General features: G+C 41.0%; 1 protein-coding gene across 4 annotated transcripts in view; it reads right to left on the bottom strand.

The window, feature by feature from the left end:
- The window catches only part of ADGRB3 (adhesion G protein-coupled receptor B3), an 811,989-nt gene that overhangs the window by 154,701 nt on the left and 632,748 nt on the right, over positions 1-24,540 (bottom strand). For all 4 annotated transcript variants that reach the window (XM_083177264.1, XM_083177265.1, XM_083177263.1 and 1 more), the window contains 3 exons: positions 19,272-19,398; positions 18,044-18,147; positions 10,745-10,847 (listed from right to left, as the gene is read on the bottom strand). In XM_083177264.1, the coding sequence (XP_083033390.1) occupies positions 10,745-10,847; positions 18,044-18,147; positions 19,272-19,398 (334 nt within the window). The remainder of the gene's footprint in view (positions 1-10,744; positions 10,848-18,043; positions 18,148-19,271; positions 19,399-24,540) is intronic.

The raw sequence follows: 24,540 nt of genomic DNA on the forward strand, positions 1-24,540 counted from the left end.
GGCTTCAGTGTTAAAATATTTTTTAACATTGAAATCGGGAGCATCGCGTCAGTCTTGTGCCATTATAATGGCACAAGATGAGATGGACTTGATTAAGTCCATCTCACATAGTAAAAAATGTGAAATGGGCCAATATGACCCATTTCACATTATATTTGGCCCCGTCGTCACCCCACAATTGACGTGAACCCGAAGCGTGGCGGTGCGTGGCCTCCAACCTTTTTATTCCCCTACTATCCACGTCGGCGTGGAGTTGAGAATATATAGTGTGGCGAGCGCAGCGAGCCACAGAGCCCCGCGAGGGGATGCGTATACCTGTGAAGTTATACGCATCCCCTCGCGGGGCTCGCTACGCTCGCCACGCTTCGGGCTCGGTGGCTCGCTGCGCTCGCCACACTATATATTCTCAACTCCACGCCGACGTGGATAGTAGGGTAATGAAAAGGTCGGAGGACGCGCACGTCAATCGTGGGGTGGGGTTTACGCAGTTAAATTGGGGGTGTAGGGAATATTTTACATTGAATCCAATGTAAAATCGGGTCCCAGGGACCCTATTCACATTTGAGTCAATAAAAAAATCGGGTCGGTCGCGTCGGTCACATGCGATGCGATCGACGCAATTTTTCCGACACGACCACCCCGATAGAAATCGGTGTGGCCGTGCTAGGAAACAAGTACCGGATCTTTAAAAGGTTATTTTTAAGTTAAATACTAAATCATTAGACTGTATGGTGTTTTTGGATGCCAAATCAATTAAAATCAGAAATTTATAATGGATCAATATTACTGGTAGCAAGGGGCAGCATAATAAAATAGGAGACCCCTCTCTGTGGTTCCCCACCTCTATGTAGCAGAGCAGACTCTGCATGTACAGGTCTATGGAAAAATATTACCCACTGTGTTCCCTGAGAATAATCTCTAGTGCGTATGCACAGGAACATGGCATCACCATGTTCCCAGAGATAAATCTTTACTGTGTGCATGTGTGAATCACTCGGAAAATGGCATGTGTGCAATTTTTAGAGTAATTTCCCACAGATCAGCAGTGCTGATAAAAGACTCCAGAGAGGAAAGCATTTAATTAATGGTGCAGGTTGTACAGTGTGGGCCCTGCCTGGACCCAGGCACCCACGTACACCACACACACTGCATCCATTATAGAACCACATATGCTGTTATCCTGGAATCTGGAGACTACCGTAGACCCTAAGCCAAACTTAAATTTCGTCTACAAATATTGATAAAATTGACTAGACTTATTTCACACAAACACAGAATACAGATGTGTCCTCATTAATCATTTCTGAAATCGCACTAAACTGCAACATTAAGCTCTCTAGATTCCATGAGACAATGCTGGCATGGTGTGCACACAGATACAGTATACAGGTGTTGCATACCAAATGAATCAGCAGAGTCTCAGATTGCATCTTATTGTGACTAAAATGCACTATTGTCAAAAAAGACACCTGACATTAGCAAAGTTTCACTGGATTTTTATATTAAGGAAAAATCAGCAGGAATTTCTCTGGCACCCTAATTAAGCAGTTGAAAGTTTCCAATTAGCTTACTCAGTAATTACTCTTCTTCCAAAGTAGTAGCTTCTTCCTTCAGCATTACGATCCAGTCTTCTACACCAGTGTGTATAAGTATGTGTGAGTCTATGTGAGTGTGTGTAGAATATATGACTGTGTGTAAGTTTGTGTGTACGTATCAGTGTGTGAACCACCAGAGACCATCAGACCAATATTTTTTATATTTCTCATGCAACAGAATTTTCTAAGCAGAAAACATAGCATGCATTTTTTTTTATTAGATATCGCAGTAATTGGGAGTGCACATATCTGCGGTAATCCAAAAATGGCCGTTAAGACCACAAGGTTTTGTTTAAAGTAAAACCTTGCACCCAATACAAATCTACCTTTAGGAGCTGAGACTAAAAATAACCTAGTACAAGATGCCTAATCAGAAAACTTCCTTGCGATTCTTACAACAGCCAATAATCATATTATCATAAAATAAAACAAAGGATCCTTGACAAAGAGCCACATAGAACTCGAAAAATACAGATTAAATACTAAGAACAAGCTGCATCACCTATCTTTGTGATAAATGTATTACTTTTTTTTTAACACACAGAAGACAAATGAGTTTACATGAGATCGGAATAACAATTGATACATAAACTAGATAAATAACTAGTTTAGCTTTAGTATCATTTTGAAAGCTATTGTAATTTAGGTTTTAGGAATATAAATACTACTGACTAGTTCTTATTTCTTCCATACAATTAATTATATGAGAAAAATACATATCCATGCAGTCTCTAAAACTTGTCTCATCTTTCAGTGTCCTTTACCATTTGAATCAACCTGTTTCTTACCCATAAAAGATCCTATATCTGGAATGCCTAAACACTCAATACACTTCAAGCATACTTGTCACACTTCCACAACACTTTTACAATATCTGCTCTGAAAGCTGTATGTGAATTGCAACATGAAGTGCTACAGTTTTCTTGGTCTAAAGCGACATCCTATTTCTTTATTTTATTTTATACTATAAGTTTATACATTTACGTCATCATTGAAAATCCTATGAGTACATTAAGCATTATGAATCAGTTCATTTATAGTTTAAATGTATATCTTATATTAAGATTATAATTAAAAAACGGTTATAAAATATTTTGTTGCTATTATAACATTTAATCAATACTTTACATAAAATATCTTATCATTTATTTATTTATTAACAGTTTCTTATATAGCGCATGTACCACATATACACTCACACACAGACATCATAGGGCTAATTTTGTTGGTAGCCAATTAACTTACCAGTATATTTTTGGATTGTGGGAGGAAACCGGAGTACCCGGAGGTACCCGTAGGAAACCCACGCATGTACAGGGAGAATATACAAACTCCGCACAGTTAGAGCCATAATGGGGATTGAACCCATGACCTCAGTGCTGTGAGGCAGTAATGCTAACCATCACACCATCCGTACTTCCCTTATGTATATATTGCATGCTGGAACAGGGAGTCTATGGGTTTAATGTTATGACATTAAGACCCATAGACTCCCTTGATCATAAAGTTATGATCTAAGGCAATTGACCCACTTGCTTCCTTTCCTTAACCAATGTTTAGCCTGCCATAAAATTCTATATGGATGGAAATACTCATATACATTTGGAAACTAACAATCTTACTCTTTCGTGCACTCAGGGGGCTCGCCGTTGAAACACAGAAGGGAGAAAAAAATAGGTCTGGCTTTTGAAAAACTTGCTGATTAGACACAGAAGGTAGACTTTCTGATGAGACATAGGAGGGAGGCAGAAAGATAGAAGGTGGGCTGGATTATGAGACACAGAAAGGGGGAATCTTAAGAGAGACAGAAAGGCAGCTGACTGATTTAGGACAGAAAAGAGGCTGGTTGATGAGACATAGAAGGGTGTCGGATGATGAGACACATAAAAAAGGGGCTGCTGATGAGAATCAGAAGGAGCTGTCTGACGACACAGAAGGGAGATTGGCTGATAAAAAAACAGAAGGTGGGTTGACTAATTAGAAACAGAAGGGGGCTGACTGATGAGACACAGTAGAGTGGCTGCCTGATGAGATGCATTCTGTGGCATGGCCCACATTAACCATTAACTCTGTTGTCTGTACATGCACAGCTGATAGAAAGGGAGCATTAACGAAACACAGGAGCTTGCATCATTGGAGGCATACACATTGAGTAATATAATGAACGATATCGCTCAGAAGTGCCAAATTGAGCAATATCGTTGATTCTATTGCTTTATGTGTACAGGGCTTTAGGGTGCAGGAGGGTTCAGTTATCCTGCAGGAGGGCTCAGTTAGGCTACAGGCTACACTTAGAATCTGGAGAGCCGGACATTCCTAGACCATAAAGATAGATAGATAGATAGATAGATAGATAGATAGATAGATAGATAGATAAAGGTGATAAAGTGCAACAATAGCAAAAAAAAATTGTATTGCTCTCTTCTACTAGTAGCTGCTATTTTGCTTTGTCCTGAAGATGGTCCTTATTGGACCAAAACGTTGACCAACTTGCATGATATTTGTGAGTAAATAGATATTTTGCTGTCTCTTTTACTAATTGATTGGCGAGTGCATACATATATATATATATATATATATATATATATATATATATATATATCCAAATAGCAGTCAGCACACTTCATTCAAATCAACCGGGGGAATGCTGTAGCCATATAAATGTAGTATGGTGGAAAATTAGAGGCCAGCATAACACAATAAATTAGCAAAAAAGTAGCAAAAAAGTGAAAAGCTGTGTTTAATCATAAAGGTGGACACACCAGCATAATGAAAAAGTCCATATACATATTACCAAGTCCAAACAGCAGCATGGCAAATGAAGCATGCTGGTCCACCTAGAGGGTCACTGATGCCCGACGGCCGTTTCGGTGTGCTATCACCGTCCTCAGGAGCAAGGACATGCTCCTGAGGACGGTGATAGCACACCGAAACGGCCGTCGGGCATCAGTGACCCTCTAGGTGGACCACCATGCTTCATTTGCCATGCTGCTGTTTGGACTTGGTAATATGTATATGGACTTTTTCATTATGCTGGTGTGTCCACCTTTATGATTAAACACAGCTTTTCACTTTTTTGCTACTTTTTCGCTAATTTATTGTGTTATGCTGGCCTCTAATTATCCACTATATATATATATATATATATATATATATATATATATATATATATATATATATATTTATTTAAACAAAACTGAGACATATACAGTGAGTGAACACAAAATATATATTTTTTATTGACCATTTCATTTATTTAAAAAAGTTACCCAACACCTATATCACTTATTTGAAAGATTACCCCACCATTACTCCTACCCAAACAAATAAAGACTTTTCGCAGCAACAAGTGCACCACTTCCAATAAGTGGAGAAAAGTATAACTGTGGAGGAATTTTGTTGCACTCCTTGCAGAATTGCTTTAATTCAGCAACACTGGTGGATTTTCAAGCATGAGTTGCCTGTTTAAGTTCCTGTTATACAGCAGCATCTAAATTGCTACCTAGGCCACTCCAAAACATTAGCCTGCTGCATAACCCAAATGCGTATGAATTTCAGATAATAATAATAATCATTTTATTTTATATAGCGCTCTTTCTCAAGCAGGACTAAAGGCACTTTATAGACATCAAAACCAAACCAGATCATGGACTGATAGTCTCCCACTTTTGTGGTAGAGAACAGAATTCATGATTATTCAATTATGACAAGTCATCCATATTCTGAAGCAGCCAATCATCTCAACACCATCACACTAATACTACCATGTTTTACTGATGAAATTATGTTTTTATTGTGGAATGCTGTGTTAACTTTACACCAGATGGTACATGTTCCATGTCTTCAAAAAGTTTTTTTTTTTTTTTTTACTCAAGAATGCATTCAGGTTGTCAATGTGTGTTTTGACAACTGTGAGGCAAGCCTTTATGTTCCTTGTGGTAAACAGTGCAACTATCCCATGGATACCATTTTTACTCAGTTCGTTAGTCGTTTATCTGTGTTCTTTTTAGACTTCCTGTCGATGTTCTCATGAAGGAAATTTAGTAGGCTGACTACTCCTGGTAAGTTCCACCACTATTTTAGGTTTTCAGCATTTGGAGACAATAGCTCCCTCTATGTTGGGGCTTTTTAACCCTTCCCAGACTGAAATATTTCAATAACTTTTTCAACCCTTATAGAATGTCATTTTATCATGGCAAATGTACTGCTTGTTTGACATTGTAGATAACTTTACATTGTTGAAGAAATTCTGTTCTAGGGATGTTTAGATTCAACATAAGTGGGAGAAAAAAAATACTAATTATGTCTAGTTAATTTTAATCCAATTGAGATAATTAGTTGAATGAGTAACTGAAGGGGGATATTATTATTTCTCATATCACAAGTTGGTGTTAAAAAACTTTTTTCCTTCAATAAATTAAATATCATTAAAAAAAACCTGAATTTTGTGTTTAGACAAGTTTAGGCCACTTGCAAGTTATGAATTATTTTGTTACTGCATTATAATATAATGAACCTTGATTATATACAAGCATTCATAGTTGATCATAAATTTATCAAATCAATATATCATAACTGAAGCAAGGTACAAGTCACAGTTTAAAGCTTAATAAATACAGTTTTGCCTGAGGTCATTCCCCAATGATTCAAGGTTTCTAAATGAACAAGTCTGGGATAACTAACATCTATGGATGTTAAACACAAAAACATTAGCAGTGTAATGTAACACCAGCATACCATGCATTTATTGCTATTCCACAAAGTTCAAATTTAAAGAACACAAAAGAAAAGGATTTAGGAAGTATCATGTAACAGAAACAATGTTAATCTGTAATGTACAGTTACTATCTCATGCTTTTGAGTGCAGCCTGGTGATTTAATGAACAATGTAAGTACTGTAGAGGTTTTGTTACAAGTAATTACACATCATTACTTAGTCATTAAGTAAAAGTGTAAAATGATAAAATAACAACACATTAAAAGTAACAAAGTAACAATTGTGTAATATAAAAAAACATTTAATATCTCAACCTTTAAAAATTACTTCAACACTGTAATGCACATTATACTATTAATTAGTACTAACCAGATAAATATAATCTTTCTATAGAACGCAATCATTAGTTTTTACATAAAAAAAGGAATCATCAAAATTTTAAACAGTGCTTATTAATGCTAACTTCATGTGAAGTGTTACCAGGGGCGGAACTACTGGCGGTGCAGATGGTGCAGTGCACCAGGGCCCAAAACAGTTCAGGGGCCCGCTGCTGTCTGCACCGCATGCCGCCGTTTCCCCGGCCGTCCCTTTTGTTTGTTTGCTTTAAGTTTAGATGTGCAGGGCCGGCGGACGGATGTTGTGCAGCGGGGAGTGGTGACGGGTCGGATCTCTGTTGTGGATCCGAGTCCTACCCGTCACCGCTCCCTGCTCCGGAAATGCTCTCCCTAGTGACAGCCGCTGCCTGCGCCTGTCACACACACAATAGATAGCATGGACTGTGATAGCGCGATTCTCCTCCCCGCTGCTCCTCCTGTCAATCGGGGCGGCAGCAATGCCCTCTCCCTCTTCCCTCCCTGTGATAGTCCGCCCATCCTTCTCCCCTCATAGCAACAGCAGCAGCCCTGTAACCACACCCAATGAATTGGAGGAGCAAGCCCACCCAGCAAGCATGGGCACAGCCTAGAGCAGCTCTACAGCTAGCCAGCACAGTTTAAGGTATATACCTGTGTTTGTGCTGGGGAGGGGGGTGCTATATGTTAATGTGTTCTGGGGAGGGGGTTGCCATGTAAATATGTGCAGGGGGTGGTGCCATGTAAATATGTGCTGGGGAGGGGGGTGTCATGTAAACATGTGCTGGGTAGGGGGACGGGGTGCCATGAAAATATGTGATGGAGAGGGTGGGGCTTTACATGTAAATATGTGCTGCGTAGGGGGGTGACATGTAAATATGTGCTGGGTAGGGGGGTGACATGTAAATATGTGCTGGGGAGGGGGTGCCATGTACATATTTGCTGGGGAAGGGGGTGCCATGTAAATATTTGCTGGGGAGTGGGGTGTGTGTCATGTAAATGTGTGCTGAGGAGGGGGGTTAGTATAATATTAGAATGCCTGGCGCAGTCTAATGCCAGGTAGCGTCTGAGCACTCGCTCAGACACTGCCCTGCTGTTCCCTATGCCTAGACTGCAGCACAGCGCAGCATGATGGTCAGAGATCACGCTGCGCAAGGTCGAACAGCCACACTGCTGAAGGATGCACAGCCGCTCTGCCCACCCACAGCTGCATTGCATGCCCCGTCCTGGCTCCCAGATGCGCCTTTAGCTCCCTGATCCAGCTGCCAGGCTCCAGCTACCCAACCATACCTCTAGCAGCACAGCATTGCTTTCCTGTCCTGGCTCGAAGGACTGGAAATAGAGAAGCCAATCTCTGAATCCCAGGATTGGGCATTTTTCCATCCCGAATTCCAGGATTGAAAAAATGCCCTGGGATTGGCATCCCTAGATGCAGTGTAGCAGTGATAGTGTAGTGTGAAGGGAGCAGTGTAGTGGCGATAGTCTAGTGTGTGTAGGGTAGGGTAGTGGCAGTAGTTGGTGCAGGGATGGGGTACAGGGTTGCAGCAGTAGAGTAGTGTGAGTGGGGTTCAGGGTCGCAGCAATAGAGTAGTGTGTCTGGGGAGTGGGGTTCAGGGTCGCAGCAGTAGAGAAGTGTGTGTGTGGGGAATGCGGTGCATGGTAGTGGCAGTATTATGTGCAGGGATGGGGTGCAGGGTCACAGCAGAAGAGTAGTTTGTGGGGGGAATGGGTTACAAGATAGCGGCAGTAGCGTAGTGTGTGTGTGTGGTGGGTGTAGGGGTATGGAGATAGCTGTTGGGGTATGTTTGTGGGACTTACAGTGGTAACAAGTGGGTGGAGAAGTGCAGGGGTTAACGGGGCATAGAGGTACAGGGAGACGGAGAGGTTCAACAAAGAGGAGATGGGGACAGAGTGGTGGAGGGAGTGAGAGATGCGGTTGTAATGGGGGTACTTACACATCGCACCTCGACCCAGCAATAACCCAGGTTATAAATGCGATCTGAAAGGGGTATGAGGGGCTCTAACTGGCGAAATGTGTCACTACTATGTGGTTCAATGTGAATAACAGACACAACTATAACACTGTTATGTGTCCATGCCACTTTTCCACAATGCTATACCCTACATTTTTTGGCACCCGTCTTCAGCACACAATGTTCCTATTTTGAGTATGGGGGGCCCGAAGCATATTTTTGCACCTGGGCCCACAACTCACTAGTTCCGCCTCTGAGTGTTACAGTAATTAAATATGAGTATTTGTCTCAGCACAGTATCTTAAATTTGGCTTTAAGCAGCAAATTAGCAAACACGATCTAAAGCATTTCCACAACAGGGATGTACAGTATAAATAGGAATGATTTGTACATATCAGCTTACATACCAAAATGATGTATCTTAATTGGTTAGTCACATCAACAACATTGTACACATTTTCCTGATACCTAATATATTAACAATTAACTCATATTAAAACACATTGTGAGTTCTTAAAGACACATACACACATATATATATATATATATATATATATATATATATATATATATATATGAAGTTATGTACAATATATATAGTAGTACTTTAATGCTTTAGCAAGGCTGAACCTACTTCTTGGCAGCTACAACCAAAGGAGGAGGATCTCCTAAGCTTCTGTGCTATAGGTGGGTTGGTATGAAACTAATGCATCAAGTTATTTGATGAATAGCTGCAGATGGCCTTATATATTTTCACATTATTTGCATGGTATAGGTTTAATGAAGTCTTTAGGCTTTCTTTATGAAATGGCAGCTTTGAGGCGGATAGGAGCTGAAAATGTAAAATTGCATTCCCAGTCAGTTTAAGGCACTGAGTAAGTTTGAGCGCCGGGGGTCTGCGGGGCTATCACTGCGCTGGCCTGCTTTATCCCTCCACTTGCCGCCACTGGATCTGTGGCAGGGACCCGCAGGTCTACTTGTCTGTGGTGCCGGTGCTCCTCCTGGCTGTGGAGGGTAATTTTCATTAGGATCCAGGAGGAGCGCCGGGACGGCAGCTAATGTCAAGTGGAGGGGCAAGGCAGGGTTTGGAGGGTTTAACTGGGAGGAAGGGGGGCGCTGCTGAAATTTCCAGTGGGGGACGCAAATTTTGTAGTTACGCCACTGGGATTAATTATGAAAGATTCAATTTTAGGAAACAATTCTTTAATGTAGCCACAACTCTTATTAGTCAGAACTTAAAAATGTATGGACATATAGCTAAAAAAAAATAACACCATTACAATCGCTTACCAAATCGTTTTAGTTTAAAAATGACAAATAAAGATAGTATTTTTTTTACATATATACTGTATTGAGTCTTTAAAGACTTTTAAGACATATTACATCTATACTATACACTTTAAAAACAATCACAATGTCTGTCTAAAGTTAGTGCAGAAAAAACCTTTATACTCCTTAAAATTAGGCTTCTTTTCCCACACTATACATACATAGTAACTCACTCACTGTGTACGTGCCGTGAAGTATACATAAATATAATATATGAAGTTATCGCTCCATGATACCAAATCATTATATCAACTACATTTTAACACATTGTGGATGACAAATGGGAACATTTCTGGGAAATGGAGTACTGTATGAGTTTCACTGACAGAATAAATGGCTTACATTAATTTATTTTGTATGGCCAAGAAAAATTATAGCATGTTATAAAGCAGCGCAATAAATGTGGACATTGAAGTGAATTCTGTTTTTATAGCCTTCAGTGTGTTATACCCAAAGCTACTTCCACATACAAACCAAGATAACAGTATACAATAATTATAAATGTGCGCACATTGCACTGTAAACTGTATGTTAATCAGCATATACTGATGTAATATACTAATATATATGATATTGTGTAGTAGTTGAACTTTGCTTATACTTAAAAGTGGTATTTAAAATCACAAACAGTATTTTAAAATCACAAAATCATACTGTACTGTTGTTCAGATGATTTTAAACCGGAGCAGATGAAATGACAATCAACACATTAAAATATTTCCACAGAATCAGATTTTTCATATCATGATCTAAGAATTGAATCTTAAATATTTTTCTTACCTTATTATGTATTTGTGTTTGACCCACCAAGATGAGAATGTTAGACGATATGATAGATAGACAGAAGTTTATAAGAATGATTGACCTCTCAGATTTGATGTACCTGTTTACATAAGAACAAATAAGTATTCAGTATTCACTTGTAGGATTAAAGCAATTGCATGAGTATTGTTATATGCACTACTGAACTACAAGTGTATGTAAAATGTATACAAATGTTTTTGATGTTAACACTTAAAATCTAGTAGGCATCATTAGAAATACTTATTTAGTGAGTACTATGGACTTTATTAAAGTTACTTTATTATACTTTATGTTCTTTTTTTATGCTGAAATTCCATTAGATATCAGTGTAGACTACCATGCACAGGGACAGACTGGCTGTCTGAAATGGCCCCGACATTCTAGCATGTACATGCCTCTGGCTAGGTTGCAAGCACAGCTCATGGATGACTGTCCACATTTATATTTATGCATATTGCATGACCAAGAAAAGTTCTAGGAGGTGCACTTGCTTGGCCAACTGATAGTTCTTTGTCTGCCATAGAGCTGCTGTCTGCCAAGAAGAGCTGCTTGGCTGGACTGTTATGCAGGACCAGCCCATCAGGCAATTGACCATTCTGGCATTTGCCAGCAATGCCAGGTGTCCGATCTGGCTTTGAACCTGCTGATAAGTAGTAGATTTTAGCCCCATGGTAGGTGTCTTGTTCGTCTTCAGAGACCAATAGAGTAAGTTTGCACTCAAGTCCAGTAATTGGTTATATAAACCTAGATTACAGTTAGTAATATAGTTTTTCCTTCATTACAAACTAACAACACTGTCGTATGTGCAGATAAGAGTGAAACATTACTCTTTAGATTCATGAAAACAAGACAAATGGATTGTCTTGAATGCAAATAATTTATAGGACCCTGTTCATCATCGGGCTCGGGTGGCCTCTGATGATTAAACATTCAACTCACAGCGAGTTGCAATGGGCAAACTTAATCGCCAGAGCAATTTAGCACTGATGCAAGGACAGCTGCTCTGAAAAGCAGGTGTCCCTGCAATCAGGGTCACTGTTATAGAGGTAGCTGTGATACTTTCCCCACCTCAAGCCTGTTTCTGTGCATGTGTGGAAGGCATGCACACAGTGGTGGGGGATTCCTCTTTACAACCCTGGACATCCTTCCCATATTAAGATGGTGTTTGTAATAGGTGAATAATAGATGAATCTATTCAGCTTCTAACATGAATGGATCTTTACTTAAAACATGCAGAGATTAGCATTTACACACATTTTATGTGTCCATAAGTGATAATCCCTTAGCAGTAAAATGAATATGTAAATTATATCAATGGTGATGTAAAAATGATGGGCCTGATTCAGTCTCACTCATTAGGCAGCATATATTCAAGCAGGCAAGTGCTGCCCGTGGCCCAGACAAACACCCCCCCCCCTACTGCCAGAGCCACCCGCATGCCTTCAGTAAACATATGAGGGTATGTATCCGAAAACACATCTCCTCCCATGCGGCCAGAGGGGACAGAAATCATTTGATGGTTGCCGACGCCTAGTGTTTTCATTGGGACATCCATAAAACGCTCAGCATTCCCCTAATGATACCCCTGTCAACCCCCCTTCCTCCCCTACCCATGCGAACACCTCGGCGAGTGTGATGCTCACCAAAGGAATTAGCACAGGGGATCTGCACATGCTCAAATACTTGCATGTGCAAACCCCCTACCATTGTAATGGGGCCAAATTCATCCCCTTCCAAGAAAGCCTGAATCAGGCTGGATATACGTAACAAATATAACATTTATCACATCGTCAACATCACACATAATTCTGTATGTCGCGTTTAGGATAAGTATATAATATTAGAACTATATTTTTCAAAGAATAACCATGTAGCAAGTGTAGAACATGGTTCCAAACTGTGCTCACAAAATATCCATTTTTTTCTGTATTGCTGAAGAGGGTCAATACTTCATAAAACATGACCATAGATGAATATGGGTCCTTAGTATGATTCTATGGAAACTGCACCAATATTAGCCTTCCTGCTAGTCAAAGAGTGCAATCCCTGAGTGTTGGTTGGTTACACCCTCTCTACCAACTAGTCACATCCCTTAAGCATGAAATGCTTCCACTGAATTCCATGGTGGGCCCTTCATGCCCAATCCAACACTAGCTGTACAAACGGAATATAAATGCACATTGACCACAACTGTCATTGTTAGTGTTCCAATCACCACTCAAGTAAAAAAAGACAAAAAAAAAAACATTTTATGCCATACAATAACCATATCAGCCAATTTGTGATATTATATGAAAATGCACAAACAGAAATCTGTTTTGTATTGGTTATTAGTCAATGACTAGTTCAAAAATGTGTAACTAATGGACTCAGTGATGTAGAGATTAAAGATCCAGGCTAGACACCAGCTGTGAAACATCCATACTAAGGTTATCTAACCAGAGGTATACAATATAATAGAAAAGGGCACAGCCTGTGCTACAGATATTAATGAGTACAAACCATAGACCATTTCTTTGTTTTAGTCCCAAATAATTACAAAACCTAATTCAGAAAGTAATTAGATGTAATTTCCCTCTTTATTAGAAAATATCTGCATATCAAAAGAATAACAAATGTCAATCAAATAAACTTAAATGCCAGTTTATATATCATTCAACATTAATTGAAATACCAAAGCAATGCCAAATTGTTTTATTTTTCTCCGTAATAGAAAAATAAAATCAAGAACAATACGTGGTTGTATTTGTTAAGTCAGCCACAAAATCTCATTTACCATGTTTTTCAATTAAGACACACAGATCTCTCGTTAAACTAGTCATTCTCTGCATTCATTTCCTGTGTTGATAACACTTTCTAATTTTAATACATTGCCATGGCAACATACATTTATTTAAAGTGCAGCAATTTTTATAACTGTAATATCATGCAGTGTCATAGTTTCACGTGTGCATTGAAAATGATAATATCATAATAAAAATTATAGTACAATATAATGCCATTATTACATTTTTGTAAAATTGCTCTATTGTATGCTGTGATAAAAAAATAAATTACAGGTATATAAAGTGATATTTTATTATTTGCACCATTTGCTTTATGAGATACAGCGCCATTAGATACATTTTTAAGAACTCTTCTCAGGGTACTTGTGTATTTTGGCGGCGCCCATCGCATCGCATACCATAAGGCATACGAGGGGACGCGGATACCTGTGAAGGCCGCAAGGGGACTCCGATACCGCCACCCCCTCGCGGGCTCGCTGCACTCGCCACGTTTCGGGTTCACGTTTATAGTGGGGGGGGGTGGCGTGGGGGTGCATTTCACATTGTAAGCACCCATTAGGGTGCTTAAAAGCACCCTTTATGGTGCTTATACAATCTTTCATCGCATAGGGGGCAAAAATCGCGTTGCATCGCATTGCATGCCATTCGATGCATGCCATGCGATGCGACGCGATATAAACATCGCGCGATGCACATCGGGAGCGCCGCTATAATACACAAGTACCCTTCTCAGTTACAATCCTCCAGCTGTGTCATCCCTTGACAACAGTTACTATAGCATAGCTAATAAGACCGCCTTGTTTCTTCAGTGACGTACGGTGAGGGCAGGAGAGGTATGCAAACTCACACCTTTCATATGCCAGTATACTCCAGAGATTTGATTATAAAAATAATTGGAATAATTTAAAGAAGATATTTATAACTTGTACTATCATCTTTGTACTAATCATCTCTTTTAATAATATTTATAGTCAAAACTTATATATATGTGTGTATCTGATACCAGCCAATGCCTCCCCAGCCATTATGTGGGAGATATGGTATACTCAAATTGTGTCAGTATAGCGTTTTCTTTTCGTCTCCTTACTGAGGCATACCAGAAAGCTGTAGAAAACTCCCTCTTCCAGCGATCTCTGTTACAGTCCACTGCGCATCAGACTAGCACTCTTGTGGTGAGAATCTCCCCCTGGCGGGATCAGTGGGCATGTGCAAGATCTCTCTGCTATTGAGAGATCTCCTGGGCAGCCTGGCGTCAGCTGGAGGCAGCAGCAACCACAGAACGAGACAGCTGTCAATGATGTGGTGGTTGGGAAACGGTGTCAAAATCAATAGCTACATGTGTCAGAACAGTCAGTGTTACTTTCCCAGCATATCATCATGCTATCTTGTACAAATGTGTCCAGATACATCTATCCTCCATGCAGTACTAGTCACGTTATACATAATGTATGAGTTCAGTGTGACTCTGTAGCAACGTGTGTCTTTGTTGTGATGTTTTTTTTGTTTAACAGTGTCCTATTTGCAAAACATATATGAAACACAAGCAGCTTCTGTTGATTAAAATGATATGAAACATGTCTTTATACAGTGTGTGACTGCTGCTGTATTTGCATAAGAAATTAAACATTACAGTGTTTCCTGAAAAACAGTATAATGTACTGTAGCATTTTGAATACAGCCACGGTCACACACTGAATACAGACATGCCACAAATCATTTTAATCAGCAGAGGCTGTTTTGTAAATAAGATGTTATTTAATGAAAAAAGTCGCTTAAAAGACACCCGGCTACCGAGTCGCACCATGCGTGAAGGGCTGTTTTAATGCAAAAGTAGGCTAGATGTACTTGAACACATCTCTATATAGCAGTGCTGCTATAGATAGTGGTGCACGGTGCCCCTGTCATTAAAAAGATTCTACTCCTTCATAAATGGAGAAGTGGTATCAGCACACATGACGTCCCTATGGAGGCATTCTTGCATGAGAGTCTTGTGATGCCTTTCCCAGAGAATTCATCCTTCTCTGATATTTTTCAGTTACTACTATCCCTGAAACAAAACTTTATTACATACAGTAGCAGTGAATATCTGGGAGAACACACCACAATAATGAGTGCCACATTTACTGATACATATAAACCCATAATCTTAAAGCTATTTACACTGCTCATAAGATAAATTCCCTATGGTTTTGACAGAGCTAATAATGTGATAACTGTCAATAATAATGTTTTCCCTCATTTGAAATTCCAAGATAGGATGCTATGATTATGTTTCTAGTTTCTAATTTGGTCAAGTGCACTGCACCAATAATGTAACAACTGCACATTAAATGACACAACACCCGGTTATGGAAGATGCATGGTCTAAAATAGAACATAGAGTAAAGTTGAACAAAAGCTGTGCAAAAAGTAACTTTATATTACTAACATGTAAGTTACACAAGCAAAACTCACTACAGGGTCTGTATTTCCACAATTGTTAACAGAAGATCATTTTTACTTCTACATCACAATAATAGGAAATATTTATTGTCACTATTCATTAGTAAAATGTCACTACAGCAGTGGAGGGATACTCAGATCCCCAGTGATACTGACTCATCAGTGGCAGGCACAGATGAGTGTTCTGGGTCATGCCAGCTCACTCATGTCCCCTCCACTGGAAGCTTAATTTGGTGGTTTCAGTGCATATTCTGCTAAATGAAAAAAAACAGAAGAAAATAACAAAGAAATCATTGTCAAATTGTCTGCAACATGATTTTTATGATGAAGTTATCACAGGAGCAGGGCCGGCGCCACCAATAGGCAGCTCTAGGCATTTGCCTAGGGCGCCGGCACCTGGAGGGCGGCAGTTCACCCCTCACCCCCAGCGAACTGTGTAAAAAAATTGCTGCCCCGGCGTCCCTGCAGTGCTGCTGGAGCGGTCAGGGGTGTCCGTGCCGTAGGGGTACCTGCGGTGCCGTCATGTGTATAAAGCTGGCTGCGGCCGGCGGGGTCCCTGTAGTGAATAGCAAATAACTAGCGCTATGCGCGCGGCGGCGCGGGAAGCGCTAGTTATTTGCTATTCACTACAGGGACCCCGCCAGCCGCAGCCAGCTTTATACACATGACGGCGCCGCAGGTACCCCTACGGCACGGACACCCCTGACCGCCCCAGCACTGCAGGGACGCCGGGGCAGCAATTTTTTTACACGGGTACCACCCCCCCCCTGTCTCCCCCCGGCACCGGGGCGCCCCCACCCCGACTCGCCTGGGGCGCTCCGGTGCCTTGCACCGGCCCTGCACAGGAGACATTCACTAATTCATGGATTGGTATAACGGGGCTGATAGATGGTGGAGGGTCTGTGCACGCACAGATCCCCTGTGTGAACGCGTTCAGCGAGTATCACACTAGCCGAGGCATTTACACTTGCAAGGCAGGAAGGGGGAGGGCAGGGGGCATCAGGGGAACGCCCAGCATTTCAGGGGTGTTTCCATGAAAATTCTGGATGTTTCCCTAGGAGTGCAGGCATGGCATTGCCTGCTCGGGGCAGGCGGCTGACGTCACATGACATCAGTGCCCGCCCCGTATTCGGCCATCTTCAGCAGAAATAAAAGTCAGTTTATACTTCCTTTTATTTCTGAAGGGGAGAGAAATGATTAGGTGGATGGCAACCATGGAATGATTTATCTCCCCTTCAGCTACATAAGAGGGGACGTGTACTCGTACACATCCCCTCTCATGCTAGCATTCGGTGGGGCGGCGTTGACCTGTTCCCTAGGATACGCAGCCTACCAAACATGTCTGAATCAGGCCTCATTTCCTGTTAAACAGCGTATCCAGGTCTTCTCCCTATAAGAAGCAGATCTCTTGTATCTGCTAACTGCTAAATATTCTTTATTTACTGTAAATATCATCTCAGAAGTAGAATGTCAAACAGGATATCCACTCTTCTTAGATCATATACACTACATATACCATCACCGTTAACAATTTGTAGAGACTGGATATTGGTGTAATATACTAAGAGCATGATAAATACTAGGAAACCCAACCTTAGGGGCATATTTACTAAGATGGGATATCTATTGTAGATGGGATGTTGCCCATTGCAACCAATCAGATTCTATTATCTTTTAGAAAGTGCTAAATAAATAAGAAGTAGAATCTGATTGGTTGTATGGGCAACATCCCATCTTCAATAGAACTAACATCGTAGCAAATCTACTAGTTTTGCTCTAAGTTTTATTATACTATTTAATCTTGAAAAGACAAAATAATATTTAAAGAAACCTGCTTACAATATATATAATATATAGATACAATGCACCTTAAAAGTTGAGTATGTTTCTTTGAGTTGAATTAAAATGATAATTTAATTAATATGATTAAGTTGATTTAAGAAATGTGGAATTCTATTTCGAAAGGTTTTTAATAGAATGTTACACCTATAGTAGCATCCCAAATGTACAATGTAAAGTAAAATGCTATAATAGAAGAGATATATACCTCCATAGTGCTGCATAAACAACTGCAAGGGTGATCAAGGCCAAACAAGAAAGACCACAGCCAATTATCAGGGTGACTGAAGGAGTGCCTGAATATTCCATGATCTGTAGAATGTAAAATATACAAAACGTATGAATTAGTGTGTATATTAAGTACATTGTTGTCCTGTACAGGCTTGGACATTATCAAGGAACCTGACATAATGTAGTTATTGGAGGAATATTAAGAGATCATAGAAGTGGGTAATAACACAATAGTTATTGTCATGGTTACCTTATGGAAAGTTCTGAGTGTACTTTGGTGTGAATAAACTTTTTGGGTGGCCATATTTCATCATTCTATTGTGTTAAAAAGTTTAGAAATCTTAAATACAGTAAGTAATGCTAATTGGAATATATCTTACTGATACCATCATAATGTTACCATAACATTATGAATACACTAATCTACTGCTGAATATAAAACCCATATAGCGTATTAAAACTACATTTTTTTTGTAAATCTACTCATTTATGTATAAATAAAATGTAATTTCAAACTTAATTATACTTGGAAACCATTTGTATGTTTTCTGTTAAAAGTTGTAGAACCAAATCAATAACATGTCTTTAAAAAGGAAATTACTAGATAAATGATAGTTCATTTGCTCATATTAGGTTGGACTTTCATATGGATTGTTTCTTACCCCGCACATTTATGTTTAACTGTATGTTTAAAATACATTTAAATATCCTCTTTAGTATTCTTGTATGGAAGGTCAATAAGCATAAGGCAAGCCCACTGTGAAATGCTCAGTGAATATCTGCAATCTATTAAGCAATCTAAGCACCCCATATCAATGGCTACTATACAGTATGCTGTTCTTATCCTCATAGTGTATTGCTGTGTGAAGGGAAAAGAAACATTACCATACTGGCTACTGAACTGAATGCCTTGTTAAAGATCCCTGTATAAGTATAAACCTATCTAGTTCATTGCAGGGATATTCAAATAGCCTGAGACGATATGTACATAGATATGTATACAGCACACACTAGACACAATTTCTAATTAAACATGTAAATATCTCTGCCATCCTCTGTAAATAATTGTTCATGTGGGTGTAGTATACAGTATACCAACATATTACTACTATACAGAGATGGTGTGCTGTATGCACACATACATAACGTTAAGATGTCCCAGCTGCAGGAATCTTAAAAGTCAGTATTTTTTCTTTGTTACTTACTATTTCTCTAGGTTGCTGAGCCAAAATGGCGAAGGTAGAGAGACGATCACATAAGCATTTCGTATGGGATGCATCGGTGAGCACAGTTTTACATCCCTGGGTGGACCAGGTTCCTAAAGAGTCGTTCCTGTAAAGGGAGGGAGAGAGAGAGGAGAGATGACAATATTACGCCTGACGGCTAAATCCTTGGATATAAGGAGAAAAAGACGCAGCCTAATAGAGAGCACCGTTTACTTCCAGCACAGCGGCGATCGCTACTTGCTCAATGACACTTCATCCCAGCTGTAGGGCGAGCACCGGGCTGCACAGTGCGGCGGCTGCTGCTGCTGGGCTGCTGGGCTGCACAGGGCAGGGAGCTGTCCGCCGCTCTGGTGCTGATCACTGGCTCGGCGCTGGCCAGCCCCCCTCTAGCAGCCGCACAGACCTCTTGCAGAACGACTCGTTTCATAGCATAGGGAAGGCTGAAGCTGCTTATTCCCTCATCATAGCGCATCCATGCCCTGACCCGCTGCTACATGCAATCGCTGTAGTCTTTTATTTACTTCTATAATATCATTAGTTCCTTAAAACAAAACAAAATCTCCCTGGCTGTATTAATTAAAAAGCGAGTGAATGTGAGAAGGTGGTGGAGGGGGGAGGGGGGTTTATTTCACCCTGGAAACGGGCAGCGTCGGATTGCTCCACACAGCCTGCGCCTTACATCTAAGGGGAGGGGGCTGCGAGGGAGAGAAACACTTCGCCTAGAAATGCAGAGGAAAATGGAGGGGAAGATGGAGAGAGAGAGACATCGCTGCAAAGATCGGAGGAAATCGCTTGAGCGTCTTAAAAGACATGTTTCCTCAAAGGGTTAAAACGTAATGTGGCCGCGCACTCCCATCTACAGTATGTCTCCCCCACCCCCATGCTGGAAAAATATCCCAAGGCCACCCGGCATTCAACCAATGCAAAAGGTTGCCATGCCACCACTTTGTCATCTCTATTAACCCCTTCCCACCAGCCACTGGCGGCGAGCCCCCTGCACGGTACATCCATACATGCCACTAGATAACAGGAGGGTGATCATTATCTCTCTGGTAACTAAGGAGTTCTACCAACTGGACCAATAACACCTGCACAGCTTAAACAAGTGCTGTAATGTACAACTGCATCACCATTCATCTCCATGCAACTCCTACAGTGCAGAAGCTACATGTCACCATGAAGATCAAAGCAAAGACCAACATAGATTTGTGTACTGGAACACATCAATGAGCAGTTGTGTTCATAGAACACAACAACGATGTTCTCTATGATGTGAATGTGCTTGTTTACTCGATTAAACATGAGCTCCCTTCTATTTTTTTCCCAAACTGCTCCACTGTGTTTATCATCCAGTAATGCTGACGCCTGGCATTACAATTATTTGCCATTCGCTTTGATTGTTTATTGTTTAGGTTTTTTTTTTCTTCCCTGCATTCCTGTTTGCAGCTAATATATATCAATGCATTGCGGATAAGACGATGCTCTGCCCCCTGGCGGTGAAAGGGTTAATACCTTGCAGTATTGTCTTTCTACTCAGCTAACAAGCCTAACACTCAGCAAATATCCTTCAGGGGATCAATAGAAATCCAGCAAAGAATTTTTTTTATTTATATAAAAAACACACTGAGAAAAAAAATACACAGTGGGTGCTAAACATAAACACTGAAGAACATATTTAAATTCTTAGTATAACATCTCTAACAACAGTGTTAGGTGAATAGAAAATGATTTTGTATAATGTGTGAATCCCAATAAGTACATTTATTTGTGCATGCTATGAGCACCACACAGCAATGCATTTATATTAAACACAAAAAGTTCTCCACTGTGAGATAAATCCAATATAAATTGCAGTGCAAATGATACTGGTTCAAATTTTTTAAACAAATAAAATTAGCACCAACAATGATCAAAGCCTATATACAGGTGAGAACGTGAATCTATGTGGACCACAAGAGACAAACCTTTTTCAGTCTATCTGTAAACAAATTATTTAAGGGGTTTCCACATAGCCGCCTGCATGTTTTACAGAATAAACTATTTCAGGCTTCTTTTAGGTTTTAAAATTGTTAATTTTTGCCTCCATTGTATATAAAATGGTACAACTATATCCTCATGATATAATTCATAGCTTTGTGTTGTGTCCCATAGAAATACAAACTCAGGATATATATATATATATAGAACACTTACCCCCCCCCCCCCCCCCCCCGTAGAAGGATGAAGACCAGCACTCGGACGCAGGTAAAGGTGAAGAAAAAAACGTGTTTATTCCATAAGTACAGGTAATAGCAACACGGGCTGTCCCGACAGCCGTTTCAACTGGGCATCAACCAGTTGTCATCAGGGGATTGATGCCCAGTTGAAACGGCTGTCGGGACAGCCCGTGTTGCTATTACCTGTACTTATGGAATAAACACGTTTTTTTCTTCACCTTTACCTGCGTCCGAGTGCTGGTCTTCATCCTTCTACGGGGGGGTAAGTGTTCTGCATTTCTATTTATGACCTGGCACCGACGAAAGCTTCATCATTGGAGTGCCGTCCTGTTACCCACTTACCTATATATATATATATATATATATATATATACATACACTAGTAATCCCACTCAAAGCAGATGCTCTGAAAGCTAGTCTGCTACCTTGTGATTGCCTCTGTGTTTGTGCATGTATGAGAGAGGAAGAGATGTAGTTTCTCTTGCTGCAAACAGCAAACGGACACACAAACGGACACTACACACACACACACACATTCACACATATATACATATACATTTAGACATAAAAAGGGGTACTTGTGTATTTTGGCGGCGCCCCCGATGTCCGTCGTACGATGAACGGATCGCATCGCATGCCATGCACCCGATGGCATACGATGCGATGCGACGCGATTTTGCCCCCCTATACGATTAAAAATCGTATAAGCACCCTAAAGGGTGCTTACAATGTTAAATGCACCCCCACGCCACCCCCCCACTATAAACGTGAACCCGAAGCGTGGCGAGCGCAGCGAGCCCGCGAGGGGCGGCGGTACGCGTCCTACGACCTTTTCATACCCCCACTATCCACGTCGGCGTGGAGTTGAGAATAGAATAGTGTGGCGAGCGCAGCGAGCCACCGAGCCCGAAGCGTGGCGAGCGCAGCGAGCCCCACGGATACCTTCACAGGTAAACGCGTCCCTTCGCGGGCTTCACAGGTATCCGCGTCCGCTCGCCACGCTTCGGGCTCAGTGGCTCGCTGCGCTCGCCACACTATTCTATTCTCAACTCCACGCCGACGTGGATAGTGGGGGTATGAAAAGGTCGTAGGACGCGTACCGCTGCGCTCGCCACGCTTCGGGTTCACGTTTATAGTGGGGGAGTGGCGTGGGGGTGCATTTAACATTGTAAGCACCCATTTGGGTGCTTTACATTGTATAAGCACCCATTAGGGTGCTTATACAATGTTTAATCGCATCGCATCGTATGGCATCGTATGCCATGTACAATGGCATACAATTTAAAAATTGTATGCCATCGTGCACTATCGTACGATATCGCGTCGCATCGCATACCATCGTATGCGTTATGGTATGCGATGCGATGGGCGCCGCCAAAATACACAAGTACCTAAAAAGGAATTAAGAAAGCTAAAGAAATCTAGTAAGTAAAAGTTTCACGAGGGCACATACAAAATAATGAGCGAAAAGCTTTTAAAGTTGGAAAGCCCTTTTAAGAGAGCATGTTGTGAGTACCAGGGAACACAAGCCCTGGCATGCTGTAAGTGGACATAAAGCCAGCTGGCCATAGGCACCCAGCAGAGAGATTTTACATATTAAAAAGAACATGCTGCCTCTTGGGATACATAATGGCCCTTATTCAGATCTGATCGCAGTACAAATATGTTCTCAAAATGGGCAAAACCATGTGCACTGCAGGTGGGGCAGATGTGACATGTGCAGAGAGAGTTAGATTTGGGTGGGGTGTGTTGAAACTGAAATCTAAATGCAGTGTAAAAATAAAGCAGCCAGTATTTACCCTGCACAGAAACAAAATAACTCACCCAAATCTAACTCTCTCTGCACGTGTTACATCTGCCCCACCTGCAGTGCACATGGTTTTGCCCATTTTGAGAATAAATTTGTACTGCGATCAGATCTGAATAAGGGCCAATGTTGAAATGCTACCTATATTTTTGTATTACCATTTGGAAGTGGATCTAAACAGAGATTAAAGGTGCCCACAGACGCATCGATCCCGGCGTGCGTTCTGTGCTTAACTAGCACACATCGCTTCACATCGTATGCCTTGTGCATGCGATGTGCATGCGATGTGATGCGATAAAAAGCTAGTACAAAAAGCATGTGCAGCACATACTTTTTGTACTGTGCGATGAGGTGCCACGGGAGCGCGCATCCCATCGCATAGCATCGCACCGCTGGGATCGGTGCGTGTGTGGGCACCTTTAGGGATATATTCAATTATTGTCAGATCCATTCTGACAATCATGTGTCGGAATGGATCTGATACTACTTATTCAATCAGCGGGCAAATCCGAATGTCGGATTTAACCACTGCTGCTGCTCACCTGGCCAGTGCTGGGAATGGGTGAGTGACGAGAAGGCGGGTGGGAGGACAGCGGACAGGAGGATGGTGCCGAGTGAGCTGTTGCTCACCCGGCACCATCCTCCCTGCCTCAATCCGACATTTTTACAAGTCAGATTGAGATTGTCAGGAACGGGGCCAAAACCTGTCGGATTTGGCCGTGTTTCTGTCAAAAGCAGGTGCATTGGCGGCTATTCTCCCAACCTGTTTAAAAAAAACAGCCCGGCGTATTGAATAGTCCAGAACTCCTTCAGACCTATTCAAGTCAAAAACTATCATCTTTCCGACAAGATGGCACTTTCGACTGGAATTGAATATTGCCCTAATACTATCTTTTTATTTGCTGTGATATGAAAAAGTACAGAAACTATATGTTTTAAACTGAATTGGTAATTAACGCAAATAGGAAATCCAGTAAAAAAGATGCCATATAGGATTATAGTCATAAAACTATTCTAGAATAACTGTACTTTAACATGCTGGCATTACTCTATGGCAGGCATGTCTAAACTGTGTCCCTCCAGCTGTTGTGAAACTACACATCCCAGCATGCCTTTCCATAGTTTTTGCATTTCCTAATAGCAAAACTGTGGCAAGGCATGATGGGACTTGTAGTTTCACAACATCTGGATGGCTAGTTTGTACATGCCTGCTGTATAGGTCTTA

This window comes from Crinia signifera, chromosome 3, assembly GCF_055691185.1.
Source record: "Crinia signifera chromosome 3, ASM5569118v1, whole genome shotgun sequence".
Lineage (NCBI taxonomy): Eukaryota > Metazoa > Chordata > Amphibia > Anura > Myobatrachidae > Crinia > Crinia signifera.